Raw genomic sequence first — 17,229 nt, 5'->3', positions numbered from 1 at the left:
TTTACATAATTCATGTGCGACGCAGGAGAAACCGGACTGTTGTATTAAATAAAAAAGTTTGACAGAGTATTCAAAAGTGTGGATATGTATACCAGTCTTTGTGCTTCTGGATCCATCTTCCCTGCCTCTCTCCATTGATCGAACAGACAGTCATTGTCCCATGTTCGTCATTAACCTCTGGCAAACATCAACCTCTGCTCTTCCTTTCAAGACATGTCTCCGTGGGAAAGAAATCATTACTTGTCTTGAAAAGGCTGTTTTTTTCTAGTATTTTTTTTTTTCTGCTGACATTGAAATTCACATGGACAGTTGGAAGCAAACGTCATTAACTATTACACTGTAGGTATCAATGGAGTAGGAAGGGAAAGCACAGCTTCGCTTGGTTAAAATGAAATGTGATTATTGCGTGGTGAGGATGACGTTGGCCATAAGGACACACTGTCAGTCATGTTCACATAATAATCACTGATGTAAGACACCCAATGTCCACTTGGAGACTTTAAAAACCAGCACCTGCAGCAGTTCTATATGTCTCTTTGGCCGCTGTCTGTTCCCATTACTCACGGGTGTCCATTTCATTGTCGCAAGCTGCATTTTCTCTTTTTCCATACTGTATTTCCATTATTAACCCAAAAATAAATAAAAGCAATCACAGACCATCCCGTCACTAATACCCTTTTTAAACACTTTACTGTCCACGTTTACATTGAATAATGAGACCACTTCTCGCATGAGCTCCACGGCTTGCTGTTTGTTTACAAAGAAGCAGATTGCCTCCAAATCAGCAGTCATTTAGGGAGGAGGGGGGGGGATTGTGCTTAGAAACCTTTTCTCTCTGTGCGCCCTCCTTCCCAGAGCATCTGTATGTATTTGTTGTACTAATGAACGGAACAAAAGTTTCCGGGGGCCCGTTGGAAGGGGGAACAGTCTGTGAGAGGGAGCAGCCACATCGAGGCTGAAGTGGACTGTGTTAAGCACTCGGTGGACGCCGGGTTGACAGTGAGAAGACAGGAGGCTACCAAAGTGATTGAGACTTGACCCTGAAACCTTTTACCTCCTTTCTCTCACCTGTTCTTCCAATCCCCCTGCAGCCCTGCCCGCTCAATGATGGATGACCTTCCCCTTATTCATGTCTAAAGCTCTTGCTCCCCAGACCTCCGAGTTCGCATGCTTATTGTCCACATACACGTATGCAAACACACTATTGCTGCAGTCGAGTCAATCACCTTGTCAATCCGGAGACAATTGTTCTTTTTCATTGTGTCGCTGGTCACTGAGCCTCGAACCCCTCCATTTCACCTGCAGACATGGTCATAAACACAAACATAAAGACAGTCCCACACACTGTCACTCCAACTGAGACCTTTGCCTCCAGGCAGCATTTATGGATTTTTTTTTTTTTTTTGAGTTGGAGTCAAAAAAGTGGATGGATAGATTGATCTGCACAAGAGGAGGAGAATGAGGGGAGCAGAACAGACACTGAGCAGTAAATTAGGTTGCCAATCAAGCTTCTCCCATGGTGAAAGCTATCGTAACTTTACCGCAATATTAAGGAACCCTCCTACAGTTTGTCAGCATAGTGCTGCCAAAATGATGGACAAACAAGGACCCTTAATAAATGTGTTGAGAGGAATAGAAGAAAGACTTACAAAAATGCATTAGTGTGGGAACGTGAACAGAACAGTATGCATTTACTAAATGTTTAATAATGTATAGTCTTTATATTTTTTCGTAAAAGCCACATTTGAACTCCTTGAAAAGTTCTACAATGGGAAGCTTCCTACAATTTGTGGACCTTAAAGAATGATATGTATATTGTAAATGACACACATATACAAGTGGTTTCAAGAGTGTGTTTATAAAAATGTGGTGAAGCTGCAGAGTTTGGATGAAAGAAAAATTTGCAAGTGGATTTGCAGAGGATGGAAAGAGACACTCTTACTCGTACTGTGTAAAATGTGGAAAACTGTGGATGAAGGTTTGTACTGTGGAATGCATCCTTTTCTCCTCAGCTTGGGTTCAGTAATTTTTTGACACACACACACACACACACAGACACACACACACACACACACGGGTCTTCATGGGTGGCACATTGGGGTGACATGCTGTGACTCAAAACATGTGACACCACCCAATTACAGCACAGTGCAGAACTCCGACTGCAGGGGTCTGAAGCTGCCTCAAGGTGCAGAGGCACACAGTTTTAACTCCCATGATTTCATCTTTATCTTGTAGCAAAAGCAACAAGTCACTTGCATGCAAAACAAATGTAGAACACACACACACACACACACACACACACACACACACACACACACACACACACACACACACACACACACACACACACACACACACAGCCACATGCACCAATAGAACTTTTTTTTTTCCTCTTCTACACTTGTTTTCTGGCAAGTTTGAGAATGTCTTTGCCCAGAACTGTGAAGGGAGAGTGAGGGCTGTTGGGCATGTTAATTTGGTAATTTGTTGTTTTATATAAGCAGGGGAAGGACGGTGGTGGTGGTGGTGGTGGTGGTGAGGGGGTAGTGAGGGCACAGAGTCTGTGTGTTTGTCTGTGGGGGGGAGCATTGTGCTGGAGCGAGAGGATAATTCTGGTTGACAAGGTCTAGTTCAGTGATGCAGATGACTCCCAACCAAGTTATTTTTCTTCCAAAGAATCGGGCAAAAATACCATGACAGTTTAAGAGCAAGAAACTCCCAATGCCCAAAGAAGGAATTGAGATATCTCCGATACATAGCTGCCCTCCTCCTCCTTGTCCCCATGTATCTTACTCTCACTCACTGCCTCTCACTTCGAAATCTGGGATGGTAGCCAAGTGCCACCAAGGACACCAAGGCTAATAAATCATCCTCATTTCAACATCTGTCCAGTCCCAAAGGGCTGCCCACTGCCGCCACCCCACCCCTTGTGAAGATGGGTCCTTGGCTTTATTCCTCTTTCAGCATCCTTCCATACTCCCCCACTGACACCCCCTCCTAGACTGACAAAACGTCTATTGTCCCATGCCCAAGTGAAGAAGAGACCCTCTTTTCCCCTGTTTGACAAAAGCCGTCTGAAGCCAAGATGGGGACTGCCAGCCGAGATGCCTGGGACCCGGCAGGGGTGCCCCCTCTCCCCCTTCTACTTTTCTCCCGCCTTCTGGTTCATCCATCCCTTGCTCTGGCTCTCTTTTTTACTTTTAATACTCCCCTCCTGTGGGGGTCACTCACTCAGCTCACCCCCCACCCTTTTCATGCTGCTGAACTCTCAGCCTTGCATAAAGACATCAAGTGACAGCAGTGAGAGAAAACAGCCAGATTTGGCAGAAAGAGATATTCGACATGGCTGTCAGTGGCCATTCTGCATGCCTTTTGTTCCCTCGGGTGTAGTTGAAATAGATAAATAAACAGTCATAGGCTGAAAAGCCGGGATCAGAAGCTTGTCGCATTTATTCATATTGAACGGTGAAGAGAAAGAGGCAAAAACCTGCTGCTGCCAATTAAGAAGAATGAGACAAAACTCAATTCACAGTGTTTAGATTTGTTTTCATGACTGATCCTAAAACTAAGCTATTCACTGGCTTTCTGTGCCTTGCTCTACAGATGGCAGTAGGTCTTTAGCATTGTGGCGATCTCCATGTAGCAGAGGTGATCTGGGAAGTTGTCTTTGGGCTCATCAGTTACCAAGTACTCCCTCCACGGTTACTCTAAAGGCTTCATTTACTGTGAATGCGCAGCACTTTTTTCCCAGCACCTCCATCTCACCCCCAACAACAGGGAGTACCGCCCATAACTGTGCATGGGCCATGCTCCAGCCATATTCATAGGAATGTCTGTATATCAAGAACAAAGTCACACTACCATGCAAATTTGACACAGGCAAAATATTTGTTTTATTTTTTAACACCACATACATAGTTTAAATATTTATCACAGAATTTGAAAGATGGTTGCTCTCATTATTATTGCATGAAAAAAGCCAACTTTTTTACCTTTTAACTTTCTTGCGGAGGGCTCAAATCTTGATTTTATGCAAATATTTTCATTTGGCTGAAACTGCTGAAGCAGTGAAGAACATTTACCAACAAGGGCCTTTGATGAATTAGTCAATTAGCGTTGGTGGCACCTTTGGTTTCATATTTTATTCTGAATTATGTAGATGGAGGCACTGTAATTAATGGGATTTTTTTTTTCATTTCTTGCTTGTGGTTGGGTCATTATGCATGGAAATGTATTTGCATCAAATTAAAAGTTTTAAACATTCACTCATTATGAGTAGCAAGTGGTTTCAGGAGGAGACTTCATCTCTCAAATAAGCTTTTTGAAGAACTTTTTGGATTTTTCATTGTTTTAAGTGTTCTTGTTGTTTCTGTAAGAAATATGATTGGACGTAATTGTGAATATTTATCATTTAATTTTTTTAAGAAAAAAGACTTGCAATTTTCTGTTCCCAGGCATATCAAATTCCTTCGCAGCTCTTCTCTACCCCTGAATAACATTTAGATTTCCAATTAGGCACAGAAAAGAATGGCTAATTTACCACAGCACGCAGGCGCCTGATGTCTCAATCTGCTGGGTGTCAGCACTGTGAAAAGGATTACTCTGTACGCATGTGGACACACACACACACACACACACACACACACACACACACACTTATGGAGACCCACAAGCTCATAAAATACATCATGCCGTATTGAGTGTGTGTGTGTTGAGATCACTTAAAAATGGTGGGGGAGTTAAAGAAAAAGTGAAGCCATTGGAAAAAAAAAAAAAGTGAAAATGCTAAACATATAAAAGCACGCACACTTTAAAACATTTGTGAAGAAGGCTCTTATAGAGGCTCCAGAGCAGCAGGACAGGCAGCAGTTCAGCAGTGGCCCCAGATTGACTCGTCTCGGACTGGACAGCCAGCCAGCTCCTCCACACAACACCCACATTGTCCACTGTGCCAACGAGCCAGAGCAGGGCTCTGCTCCTTGGGGGGCTGCCTGAGACGAACACATTATAGATACATGTTAGCCTTGGCCCGACCTTCAGTATACTGCGTGAGGCATTGAGCGGAAGGCAGACAGAGGAAGGAGGGAGGAGATGAGAAATGAAACACATATGGAAGTTATTGAAAGCTACAGAACGGATAAGCCTATCCGACAGCTTAACAGCCGCAGTAAAGTCTTAAAAAGTTTTATAAAGCAAGCACACATATCACTCTTACATCTACTGAATTTAAAATACTATGAAACAAGATATACTGTTTTTGCCCAGGGGGTAAAAGCAGAGATATGAGGAGGGAGATGCTGTTTTGTGAGACAAGACTTTTGAAAGAATCCAATTGATTCATAAATCTGGTGCTAGTTTTATTCTTTAGATGTCGGTCAGAGTCTTTTTCTTTGTGCTTGATGCGGACCGGCAAATGGTCTAGCTTCATCCTTCTCATCTGATGATAGAAATTAAATGTCTGTCTGCAGCATTAGCTGCATTGTCCCTATCCACCTAAGAAAAAGTTGTTGTTTCAGCTTTATCTCTCCACTGTCATTATCCAGTGGCTGGCTGGCCGACACTCCCCTCTATCTACGCATCTGCAGTCAGTGCCTCATTCACTTAAGGCCCATCAGCAGCCACTGTCTTTATCTTGCCGAGGGCAGCCGAGTGATAACACTGTTAACAACAGTAATGTGCAGCGTAAAGGAGCTACAGGAGCTGCCACTGTTGGGGTGAGTAAGTGAGGTCAAGGGCTTTTAACATCTGCCTACGATGCAGCAATCCTGGTGCATCTCGACTTTATGGCCATCAAGCTGTTGTTCGAGCTGTTGTCTCTGCTTAGCACTCCTCCATTTCTTGTCCATCTTTTTCAGTCTCCAAACCCATTCCCTTGTTCCATGCCTTCCAATGTTAACAGTGTGTGGGCAAAAGGGGAAAAAAAAAAAAAAAAAAAAAACCTTGATGGAGCAGGGCAGGACTGAACAGGGCCTTCTCTCTCCCTGCGCGCCTTGGGGAAAACTGGTGTTATTTTAGAAATCACACTGTTAAAGATTAATGTGGGCCTGGAGGAGTGTGTCATCGTTCCTTAACGACAGAGTTGAGACGCTGAATAAAGCCGGCACTGTGTTCTGTCCCTCAGTCCAAGGACAGATAAGTTTCCTCTCACCGAGTTCACTCCTGCTCTCACTCCTCCTTTGTTCAATAACTCTCCCCTAAGTCATCTCTTTCAACCGCAAGGGCCAAAATGAGCAAAAATATGAGTGAAATGCTCCAGAATCGGTTTCTTCCCTGTACTTTGTCTTGTCTTCCTTCTATTTTCTTACTGAAATAGACCAAGGCATGGATGAAGGATAGCTCACATTCTGGATTTATAGATATTAAAATAACAAGAAAGGGTCAAGCGGGTATTTGCAAACATTTTCCATGCTGATTGCTCCAGTTAGATGACTAATGGAAAGTCCCTGCTCCAACATGCGACCATGCAACTCCCCTAATAAAGTCATCTGTCATCATCCCATAGACAGGCCAGACAGACAGACAGCTATAAACCAGGGTCCAGAGACCAAAACAGCGCATCCTATCTGTAGATACTGTGCTTTTGTTACATGAACAGGCTGGCCAATGATAATAGCTCCCTATTAAGTGAATAAAACCAGTATCACAGACAGCAGTGAAGATAATAATGATAAGAGTTTTGAACAGCTGATGATGCCAGTGATAAACACCTGTGATGTTTGATGAGTTTCGGGTCTGAGGTGTGCGTATGGGACTTAGTATCATTTACTGAAGGTTCCTGCTGATAACGGAAGTGCCTGATAAGCGTGGAAACATCAATCTTAGTGACAGAGATAGTCTCTCTTTTACACTAATAGGGTTGTAAAGAGCCTTCACCTTATATAGCCCAGCTAATAAACCCATTTGTGATGAGCCCGAAGGTCAACTAAATATGTATTCCTATTCACCGGCAGATTCAAGGTAGGTTTTGTCTTGGGCAAAGAGTATTTGTCAACGTGGCATACTCATGATATTGTCCTTAAAACGATAACAGTTGGTACTATTGTAGCCATTTTTGATCCATGTATCATACAAGTGATTGAACTTTAACATAAGGTATCACTTTGACATTAAAATCCTACCTGGCAGTGGCACCACAATGTCCACCACTAACGATTTTTCTTTTTTTTTTTTTTTTACATTTACCGTCTCGGGATAAGCAGCAGCATCATATCATCTCTTTTGCAACATCATTACCGCACAGTCTTTTGAAGTCTAAGACTATCCCTGAAATTATCAAAGTTAGTGACACTTCAACTCGTCTTGCGTTTTGATGGCAAAACATCAGACAATGGCCTTTGTACAAGGGAGTGAGACTGCCACATTATCTCCACTCAATTACATCTTCTTCGAAGAGTCCTCAAGGCCAAACCATAAACGCCGATGACAGAAACTTCAAAGATGCAACTGTATCATTGTCCAGAAGTGTCAACATGCCTCGTGGCCTGGTTCTGGCCCCGCTGCTGGTTTCAGACCAGATACAATGACTTGCACCCAGCTGAGGACAGTAATGAATCATGCTATTACAATGTTCAGGGGAAATTGTGGCCATCTAATCAATTTCATTAGCTACATAAATCACAAGGGCTTGACATTTATTGTGGAGGTGATGGGTTGATCTTGTGGACTTGGAGACAGCTCTCGTGGTGATAAATGCTGCTATCTCTGGAGAGCAAGGATAAACAGAGTACAGAAGACAGAGAAAAAATTTACACTGGGCCCACAAGTCCCAGAGACGTTGCTATCCAGCAAAAACTTGAGAAGTGATTCAACAAGCACAGAGGTGTGAATGATTTGTTTGGCCAATTGTTTAACCTTCTCTATGTATTCTGCATTCTTCCAAATATGGCATTTTTTATTAGTATTTGAGTTACGTTTGTTGGACATTTTCCTTTTTGTCAGTGGTACATGTGGAGAACTGTCAAATTATCTGTTCCGAACATGTTAAAAAATAAAGTTCCATTGTTCATTTGTTGTAGGATCACTGGGTTTTATGACATGGTTAATACACTTAGTGACTGCTTGAATAACTAAATCAGAAAAAGTTATCATGATATGACAGCTGTTGGCAATCAAGAGTGTTGTCTTTTTTTTCTTTGTGCAAGCTCAATGCAAAATCCCTGACCACCACTATAAAAGACACCGTTTATAGCCTATATCGCCAGACAGTATCTTTTGGCTGTAGCAGTCAGCTTGACTGCTCTGGTCTTTATATGTTTCCACCGTGTAAATAATCTGTTTGGCCACCAAAAGAAATCACAAGAATAAACATGTACAAGTTACAGTCCATTTATTATACACAAATGCTTTTTTGTACCTTATCGTCCCATCATGTTCAAAGTAATACACATGTTAATAGCAGCCATTAGAACTATTAAGCTGCCTTTATTATTTTTGGTGTTTATTTTGTGTTCATACTTCAGTCTGCAGTAATTGCATTTGATGTCAAGCTTAAAGAACAGTTTTGATTAAAGTTTTTTACTTTGCTAAATAGCTGAATCAGTCATCTGAAGCAAAAATAAACATTTTCTTGTGAATCTGTTCCTGCAAAAAAAAAAAAATAGAGGGGAAAAAAACACACCCTAATCCACCCATCTCAGTCATTTTAGTCGCATGTTTCTTGAAAACTGTATTGGCGCTGGAAAGTAGCTAAGAACACAGACTACCTATCAAACAAAGAGTGTCTTATGAACATTAGGATCTGTTTACTCTTTTCTTGCACGGCACACGCTGCACCATTCACTTCTGTCCTGCCGATGACCTAACATCTAAGCTCCATGTCTTCCTCGTAAACATAGAGGCCACACCAGCACAAAAAGACTATTGAGAGAGTAAAGACAGGCTAAGGAACATTGATATTAATACAAGAGTACACAGAAGACTGAGAACCCGGGGTTTGATTGTTGATCTATTACTACTGTTGTTTTGTACAAATGAATTATTTGTCACTGTTTGATGCTTCAAATCCAAGTTATATTTCTAAAGTGCTCTGCTGCACACAAACAAACACATACTCATAGCCATGAGCAGGAAATCCATGGTCAGGCCTTGTTTGTTTATCTGCCCGAGAAATCTCATCAGCGAGTCACTCGGCGTAGCTTTGGCCTTCTCAAGCATCATCGTAATCATCGTGTGTAGGGCTTGACCTCGGCATAAACCCTCGAAGCCCCAAAGAAAGCCCCTGCTTGTCCCAGGCAGCAACCCATATATACATGTACTTAGCCTCCAAGTCACCAGAGACTTTTCACTTCTATGTTTGGGCCCGCACCCAAGTCACAGCATTGATTTGCGAGGGGATGCCTGACCAACTAACACACATGGTACATACAGATACTAACACAGACACACAAAGTACACTGTCAAGTAAAAACATGCTTTCTTCGAGTCTTCCTTTATCTCTCGATCTTCATTTTGCACAACATCCACACTGTTTTCTTTTTTTTTTTTTTAAGGAAACCCACTCCAGTATATATACTGGATTTAAAGTAGGAGGAGGAGGAGGAATGAAAACTTACCAAACCCTCTGTGTTTATGTTGAAATATGGAAACGGTGTAAATATTTAGCCAGACCTTGATAAACTATATGCAATTTACTGGCCAGTTGTCAGTCGTCACATGACAATATCTCAGTAGTTGCTCTCCAGGAAAGCCCTGATGCGATGAGAGATCCCCCCCTCTCTGTGTTTCCTTGTTCTTTTCTACCTACTAAAAGGAATTCCTGGTTTGAATTAGAGATTCATATTGGTACTAGGCAGAGGGACAGACAGTGTGGTCTACTCTATGTTTCTAAATACACAAATTCACTTTGTAAAAAGGAAATGGAGATGTGAAACATATGATACTGCTCAGCTGAAAAGGCATGATCAAATTTATGCAGTGCATAAACGTAAACATTCATATATGCTCGAGTTGCATAGACATCTTGCTCTGCTGAAATGAAAAGTATCCATGGCGTGACCTTTGATTCGATCTATATGCCCTCAAGTCAAGACCTTAAATCTTACTCCCATAACCTCCTGCTTGCTAAAAGGCAATATGTGTCATGGTAAGAATGGGAGATCATTAGAAATAAAGCAATATTATTTTTCTTCCTGCTGCCATGTGTCGATAAACTGCAACCTTTATCAAAATGAAGAGGGAAGACGTGATATATCATTATCTGAAAGGCGTGCTGCAGCAGCTGTCGGTGCTGTGTAGGCAATCCTCTAATGCCAAAAGGTAGGGTTATTTATTGGGCCTCCACCATGGGGCTGTCACAGGATCTGCTTGCTGAAGATCTATTGGCCCACCCTTATTCACTTATGATTATTACTGATCATCTGCCCAAATGACTTATCAATAAAGCGGAGGCCAAGCAGATAATTTATCTGTATGGTTCTGTCAATATCAAGTTCAGCACCAACTGCCTTAAAAGGATAAGGGGCCTTGGACGTCAGGTGATGAATAGTCGAACAACGTTCCCATGAAAATATGACCCTTTTAATAAATTTGTTAAATTCTGCTCTTGTCCACCTCCCTTTGCATTCCTCTCACTCATTTTCATCATAACAGTGCGCTTCCTTCCCAAGGTTTGTTCGCTAACTCGCTTTAGAACATCTCTTGTCCTACAGGACAATGCCTTGAGAGTGTGCATCAGTCTGACGTATGAGTGTAAATGTTTGATCTGCTCGTTCATAGAAAGTGGTGTACGGCATCAAGACTACATGTTCCTGCAAAGTGTGTGAATCATACAGGACCTTGAAATGATGAGACAAGCCTGTCCAGTGTCAATGTTAAACCCTGCCAGGATATTTCACCGTGGCATGTTCTTCATAAATCACAAGAAGACTCTCAGGACATACCGGGTCATAGCTTGTTCTGTAAATATGAACCTTTTGTATTTGATAAGTGGCCGTGACTTTCCAGCGTCGCACAATACTTCTGAGTGTTTGCCTTCCAAATCTAACCTTTGTGCACAAAGCTCTATCTTACCAACAGTCCTCAGCTTCGTCACGGGCCGCACCCTGACCCATCTGGATGTAGGGTTGGGTAACAGAGTTAGCGTTAGTGCTGCGTGATAAGTCACAAGCAAATCTGATCTCCCTTATTTGTTTCCAAAAACACTTTCTTTTAATTAATTATTTTATTTAACCCATTGTCTGACACGTTTTTGTGTCATAGTGTCATATTCAGTGGAGTGTTTACTTTTCAGTGCTGCTATGGGTGTTTTGACCTTGCCCAAACAAGTCTGCCAACTATCGCAAATGTATTCTGTCTGATGAATATCCAGCTTTTGGGTATTTAGTGATGCAAATTTCTGGTATGTTTCTCTTTAACTGCTTAAGTCTTGCCACCTCATTTGCTCTGTGAGAAACCTCATTGTTGAGGCATGTTTTCAAAAAGTCATAGCCCTGGTTGTGTTTTGGGTCAGTTGTCAAAGCCAATATCTCTGGGAAGTCCCAAAATAGCCACGTTTTACACCCTTCTAGGAGTTGGAACGACAAGCAGGCACTATCTGACTTGTTGCTAAAAAGCAGACTGAATCGGACACGTATCCTCAGTCAGGCAGTCGCTGGCAGGAAAGTGCAAAAGGTTTTCTTATCAGGGATTTCAAATGATAGCGAGAGACCTCAGAGAAAAACACTGGAGGCTTGTTATCCTCATTTCTTTTTCTTCCAGTTTTGGGGCAGTAGAATCATTCCATTGATAGTAAAGTGTTCCGATAAGATTTTCCAGGGTCTGGGAGTCACAGGAGTCAGATCCATTTGTTGAGATCATGTTTGACATGATGGTTAGTTCTTATTTTAAAGGCTCCAGCAATGAGAAACATCCACCACTTTGATTTTATGTTCTTTTTTTTTTCTGACACAAATACACTTTCCCTGCAGTTTATTATTCAACACGAGCCACAATGAAAGACCGCTTCCTCTCCCATCAATATGTCTGAAAGATCAATAACCCTTCCAGGGCATTGCCACCACAATGACATTCTGTCAGCGTGCCAAGAAGCTGCAAAAGTTCCCAATAAATGCCTAGCAAAACTTTCAATTTGTGGTTTTCTTGGTGTGGCTCTTGCAGCCAATGGGTTGTCAGTCAGAGCCTTGGTTCAAAAAGCCCTGAGGTTTGTTTGCTGCTGGTTCTTTTTGGAAACTTGTGGCTTTGTGACATCCGCAGCCTTCCATTGGGCCGTGTTGCTGTATTGCCTCATATTATCCAGAGTTGAGGGGAATTGTTTTTGGCAACAGAATGCTAACATTTTCCTACGATGCAAACCTCCAAGTGGGGCCCTGTTCTTTTCCTCACGCCTGGGGATGATGATGAGCAAGCTTTGTAAGGTCCTCGTCCACTGTGGTTGCTCAACCTTCTCATTGGTGGATTGTATGACTAGAAGATTACTGTATGGGTCATTCTTACAAGGATTGACTTCAGCTGCGCATGCAAAACCACCACATGTGCTTTATGGGCCCTATGTAGATACCCCTTTTGGGGCATTTCTGTTGGTTTTTCGTATTTAACGAGCTCTGGAAATAGACTGAGCGGGATTTCGCTCTGTCATGTGTTTCAGACTGTGACACATCTTGTAAAAACAATGAGGCAGTCTACTCACTGAGTGTGTCTCCCCACGTCGTGTTTTCTTTTGTCCGAACGGTCATCATGGCATGTCAATACGAATGGTGCTAAAGTGGTGCTGAAAAACTCCTGACTCTGTCCAATAACAAAAGTACTGCTACGGTGCACTAATAATGGTGGGGTTTTCCCTCCCGAATAGGGTGAAATCACACACTACAGACATGGTGAGATTCACACTCACATGGACACACACATACACACTATTGCATATATTTCTAATGAGGGTCTGGACAGCTTGTGGTGGAAGGATTCTGCAGGTGGCTGCACTTTCATCAAGCCACGACTGCGTTTGTTTATGTTTGAGGTCATATGGGCCAGAATGAGAAGTTTGTGTGCCTAGACACACATTTACACACTCTTTCTAATTACCCTCACTTCAGTGTTTTCTCTTTTCCAGAAGACATATTGACATGTCAGCATTCAGCAGGCTAGATACAGAACAAATGGACAATTATACATCTCTGTGTAGCGGAAAATCTATCCCTCTCAACATAGCCTGGTCTGTACTTGAACCTGTCTCACCAACCTGGAGTAAAAGTCACTTTGAGATGATGGTGACACGTGCAATAAATCATACCTCCACCAGTCAGTGGCCAATCAAATTTTCCCTCTCTAATTAATAGCTTATTTATTTGTTTGGCGGGCTCCTGCTGTAGGCTGGAACGTTCTCAGAGTGTGTTTGTCTGGTTTGTGCGTCAGTGTCTGTGTGTGCCAGCATTGAGTGAGAAGGCCTGCCGTATTGTTCAATTTACTGTCATCTTTGGAAAAGCTCTTGTTTTTCAACCCACCCCCCAAAGAATCCTGTGAACATCCAATTTTTAAATTAGACTTTCAACAGAAAAACACCCAATTGGTTCATTTTTCAACCAAGAAAATAATCTGGATTAAAAGCTTTGAATTCAAGCTTTGTAATTAGCACATCTTTGACAGGGAACTCAGTGTTTCTCTACAGACAGCTGAGGTTTGGATGCCGGAGCGCCCGCACGGTCCTGACCCCCCACCTAAAGCTGAAAGACATTAAGGCATCAGTAAAACCACTCATGTCTGCTTGCATGTCTTCTGGAGTTTTAAGTTACCCCTTGCACAATTTGATACACACACATATTTACACTTGGCGTGTAGCTGAACGGAGCAGGGAGGGGGAGTCCAGAAATTGTCCTATACTTGTTGAATGCCTGGTAGCATTTTAGATGACCCAGCCAAGCTGTTGGTTTTGTAAACTGTTGCAGCTGGTTTGGTACATTGCAAAAAAAAAAAAAAGAACTGGGAAGGCCCCCACCTTACCCTCACCCACTCGTTCCCTCCTACACTCTCTCTGTTTCAATGTCAATTGCATTTTATTCTTTAGGTTCAAAAGTACAATTTCCAAAAAGCAGTTAGATTAACTTAATTTATCATTGTAGTAAGTACTTCTACTGAAACTCCTTTAACTTTGTATTTAGTTGGATTCTGCTGTCTTTTTCACAAGATAAATTTTAATAAAATTTACTTTATTATCTCTGTTTATTGCAAAACTGCTGTTTTATATATAGAATAAATAAGACACTTTTGATCAATTGTACCCTGCTGGTGAGTTTCTTTTATCGGGGAATGTTACAGTTATGCACCTGCAATCCAAATGTCCAAAATGATCACAAGTACTCCATGTTTTGTTTTAGATTTTTCATTCAACAGTGAGGGATTTAGAATTATCCGTGATGAATTAACAAAACTGAAACCCTCAGTGCTACGCTCTCTTTGAACATCTTGAAAACGCGAGGGATTCTGTTACAAGTGAAAACAATTTGACAGATTGGCTAATGTGTTTATTGTTGCTTTGTATCGAGGCTGAGTCTCAGGAACAGGATGCGTCTGTAAAGGTTTAAATGATGTGTACAGTAAGTAGGTTGAGAGCAGTGTTGTAAGTATCTGTGGGGTAATTACTTCCACTTGCCATGGCTTGGAAACGCATCCCCTGACAGCCTAATGCTGGAAACCGTGGCGTATGGCACATCCGTGCTCATGTGGCCCATCTGGTTCAGGGTTAATGAGGAGGGGCAAGAGAAGAAGAAAAAAAGAGTGAACTTCTGTGTGCTGCTGCAGTGTGTTTGCTCTTCACTAATAAAGAGAAGCAGTTATAGTATCTAGTCTCCTAATTTAAAAACACACATGATTGAGCACAATGTAAAGCTCATATTCGCAATTCATAATGTCTTCATGTGAATCGAGGCCTTGTATAGAGAGGTGCACAGAAAGATTTGTTGTACACCAGATCTAAAAGAATTGCCCCACAGTTTCCACAAGAGATTTCACAGCAGATAAATGTCTCTTTCCCAATCACGGTGGGCCGCGCCGGTTCAGGAAACTTTAATATGTCGAGTCTAATATAAAAGCAGCCAGTCTTGTCACAACTTCAAGACAACACATCCACTGTTTCACGGCGTGCGGGGAGGATAGGGAGCAGGAAAAGGAAGGGCTCTGATACGCCGTGTGTCTGTGCTTGGGGAAGGTTTATAGGCCTAATTTCACCCAAATTCTGTGAAGCACTATCCCCCGCCCTGCTTTAAACTGCTCTGAAAACAGTCTACATCTCTTCTTTGATCGTCACTTGCCATCAATGGGCTTCAGAGAAGGGGAGAAAGTGAAAGACAGACGAAGAGGCTCCATTCTGTGTGAAGTGCCCTCTCTCTGCAGCGGAGCAGCCACATCTCTTCATCATTCCCTCACTTCCTTCATTTCCTCTGGCAGACACTGGGAGCATTCTACCACCCATCTGCCCCCAGTAAATATTGCTTGAAGGCTTAATTATACACACCCTCTAGTGTGTGCACGCTCATACACACCCAAACACGCAATCTCAGTGAAATTTCCTGCAACGCTGAAGCGGAGAATTAACGTCAAATGTGCAGCATTCATTCATGAGTGTGTGTGCGTGCGTGCATGCGAGTGTGTGCAGCATGTTATGTTTGCTTCTGTGTGTGTTTTTGTGACCTCTTGGTCCATTATTACATCCCTCTGGTCACATTTGTAGTCTTGGGTGATGAGCTGTGAAAGCCCAGTGCTCTTGGCATGGTCACAACCAAAGCTGATGCCCTTTGAAATGCTGGAATCAAACTTAACTTCCAATATGTTTCAATAATGACATTTCTCTTTTAAATGAAACACAGTTTTTTTGGCTTTATTTGCCTTATTTATTCATATATTGGCTTGTTTTTGTGATAACATGTCATAAAGCGCTTAAAAGAAAAAGATGATGTTCTTGTTTGTTTGTTCTTTTTTGCAGATGATGAACGACCATGAAGACGACTCCCCTGATAGCTGCATCAAAAAGGTAGGCTTTACATAAATATCCTGTCTTTTCTTTATCACATCACGGGATTTCAAACAGTTATACCAATATGTTGCAGCGGCATACAAAACAAAATTTTTTTTTCTGTATTTGAAATATTTAATCACCTAAAATGTTTCTTATGAATTGCCAGTGACAACACGGGTTGCATATTTTAATACATTGTACATTGTTGTTTTGTTTGCATACGTTTCCAATTATAGTGCTGTAAGGTTATGTTACTTGCAAACAGTAGCGTGCAATGGTGTTTCAGTCAGGGCAAGCAGTAACAAAATAACCCCCTGTGCCCACATATTATGTCCTACAGTAAAAACACAATCCAAGTCCAATGTAAGGCCACTATTATGCCTCAGTACTTAATCCACACCAACATGACAACTGATGAACAACCAAACACATCAAGACACCACTGTGCAGCTTCCCCTTCAGATCATCTTCCAGCGTTTCCCACAGGTCTGCACGAAGACGGGAGAATCTCCGCTGGCCTTAGGGCGTTTCATCCATAGCATGTCAAAATCCGATTGGCTGATGATGCTGTCACTCAACATTTTAACCCAATAGCAGCATCCAGCTTCGATCAGAGGGCAGCAATGCTTTCCTCTGCTTGCCTCAGCAGAGGAAAGGAGCTGTGATGCATTTAGAGGACATTTGAGATTTGAGCTCCACAAAATAGAGCCAGTCTTTGTCTGGATAAAGTCACTAATTGATTCCAGGCACAGATTTCAGAATCAATTTTTAATTATTAAAAAACCTACCAAAGAAAAATAATTTTTGACAGGGCTAGCAGTGCTAGTCCTGCTGCCCCTGACTGCACACCACTGCTTGCAAAGCAAATACGTAAAAGTGTCACAAAACAGCTCATCTGAACACTGGTTTTGGACGATAGATGCTCAAACGTCCATTTCAGTGTCCCGTAAAAGTTAATCTGCAAACTTTCATTTGTGTGCAGCTTTAGTAGATATAGACTGTGGCAATTAGTTCATCAACAAATCAGTCTTTCTTCAGACTGACAGACACTGATGCACAATCTAGGAAACCCTCTCCTCACTCAGACAATAGACCTGAGGTACAGGAAGACACACACACGCACACAAACACACACTCGCGCTGTGACCGATACGACTCATTGACCAGTCACTGACCACTTTATGAGGTGATAAATTTATTGAAGAGGCTGGGCAGTTTGTTTTTACGGCCAATGTCAGCAGGTCAAGACAGAACAGCAAGAGAGTTCATGTCCATCTAATGGTCCA

The 17,229-nt window shown here is 42.1% G+C and overlaps 1 protein-coding gene across 2 annotated transcripts in view; it reads left to right on the top strand.

Moving 5' to 3' along the window:
- prdm16 (PR domain containing 16) overlaps nt 1-17,229 on the top strand; it is a 180,027-nt gene that overhangs the window by 80,911 nt on the left and 81,887 nt on the right. For both annotated transcript variants that reach the window (XM_080496061.1, XM_080496060.1), the window contains exon 3: nt 15,911-15,958. In XM_080496061.1, coding sequence (XP_080352187.1) covers nt 15,911-15,958 — 48 coding nt within the window. The remainder of the gene's footprint in view (nt 1-15,910; nt 15,959-17,229) is intronic.

Source organism: Blennius ocellaris, assembly GCF_963422515.1.
Source record: "Blennius ocellaris genome assembly, chromosome: 5".
NCBI lineage: Eukaryota > Metazoa > Chordata > Actinopteri > Blenniiformes > Blenniidae > Blennius > Blennius ocellaris.
This window is presented reverse-complemented; position numbering and strand designations above follow the sequence as displayed.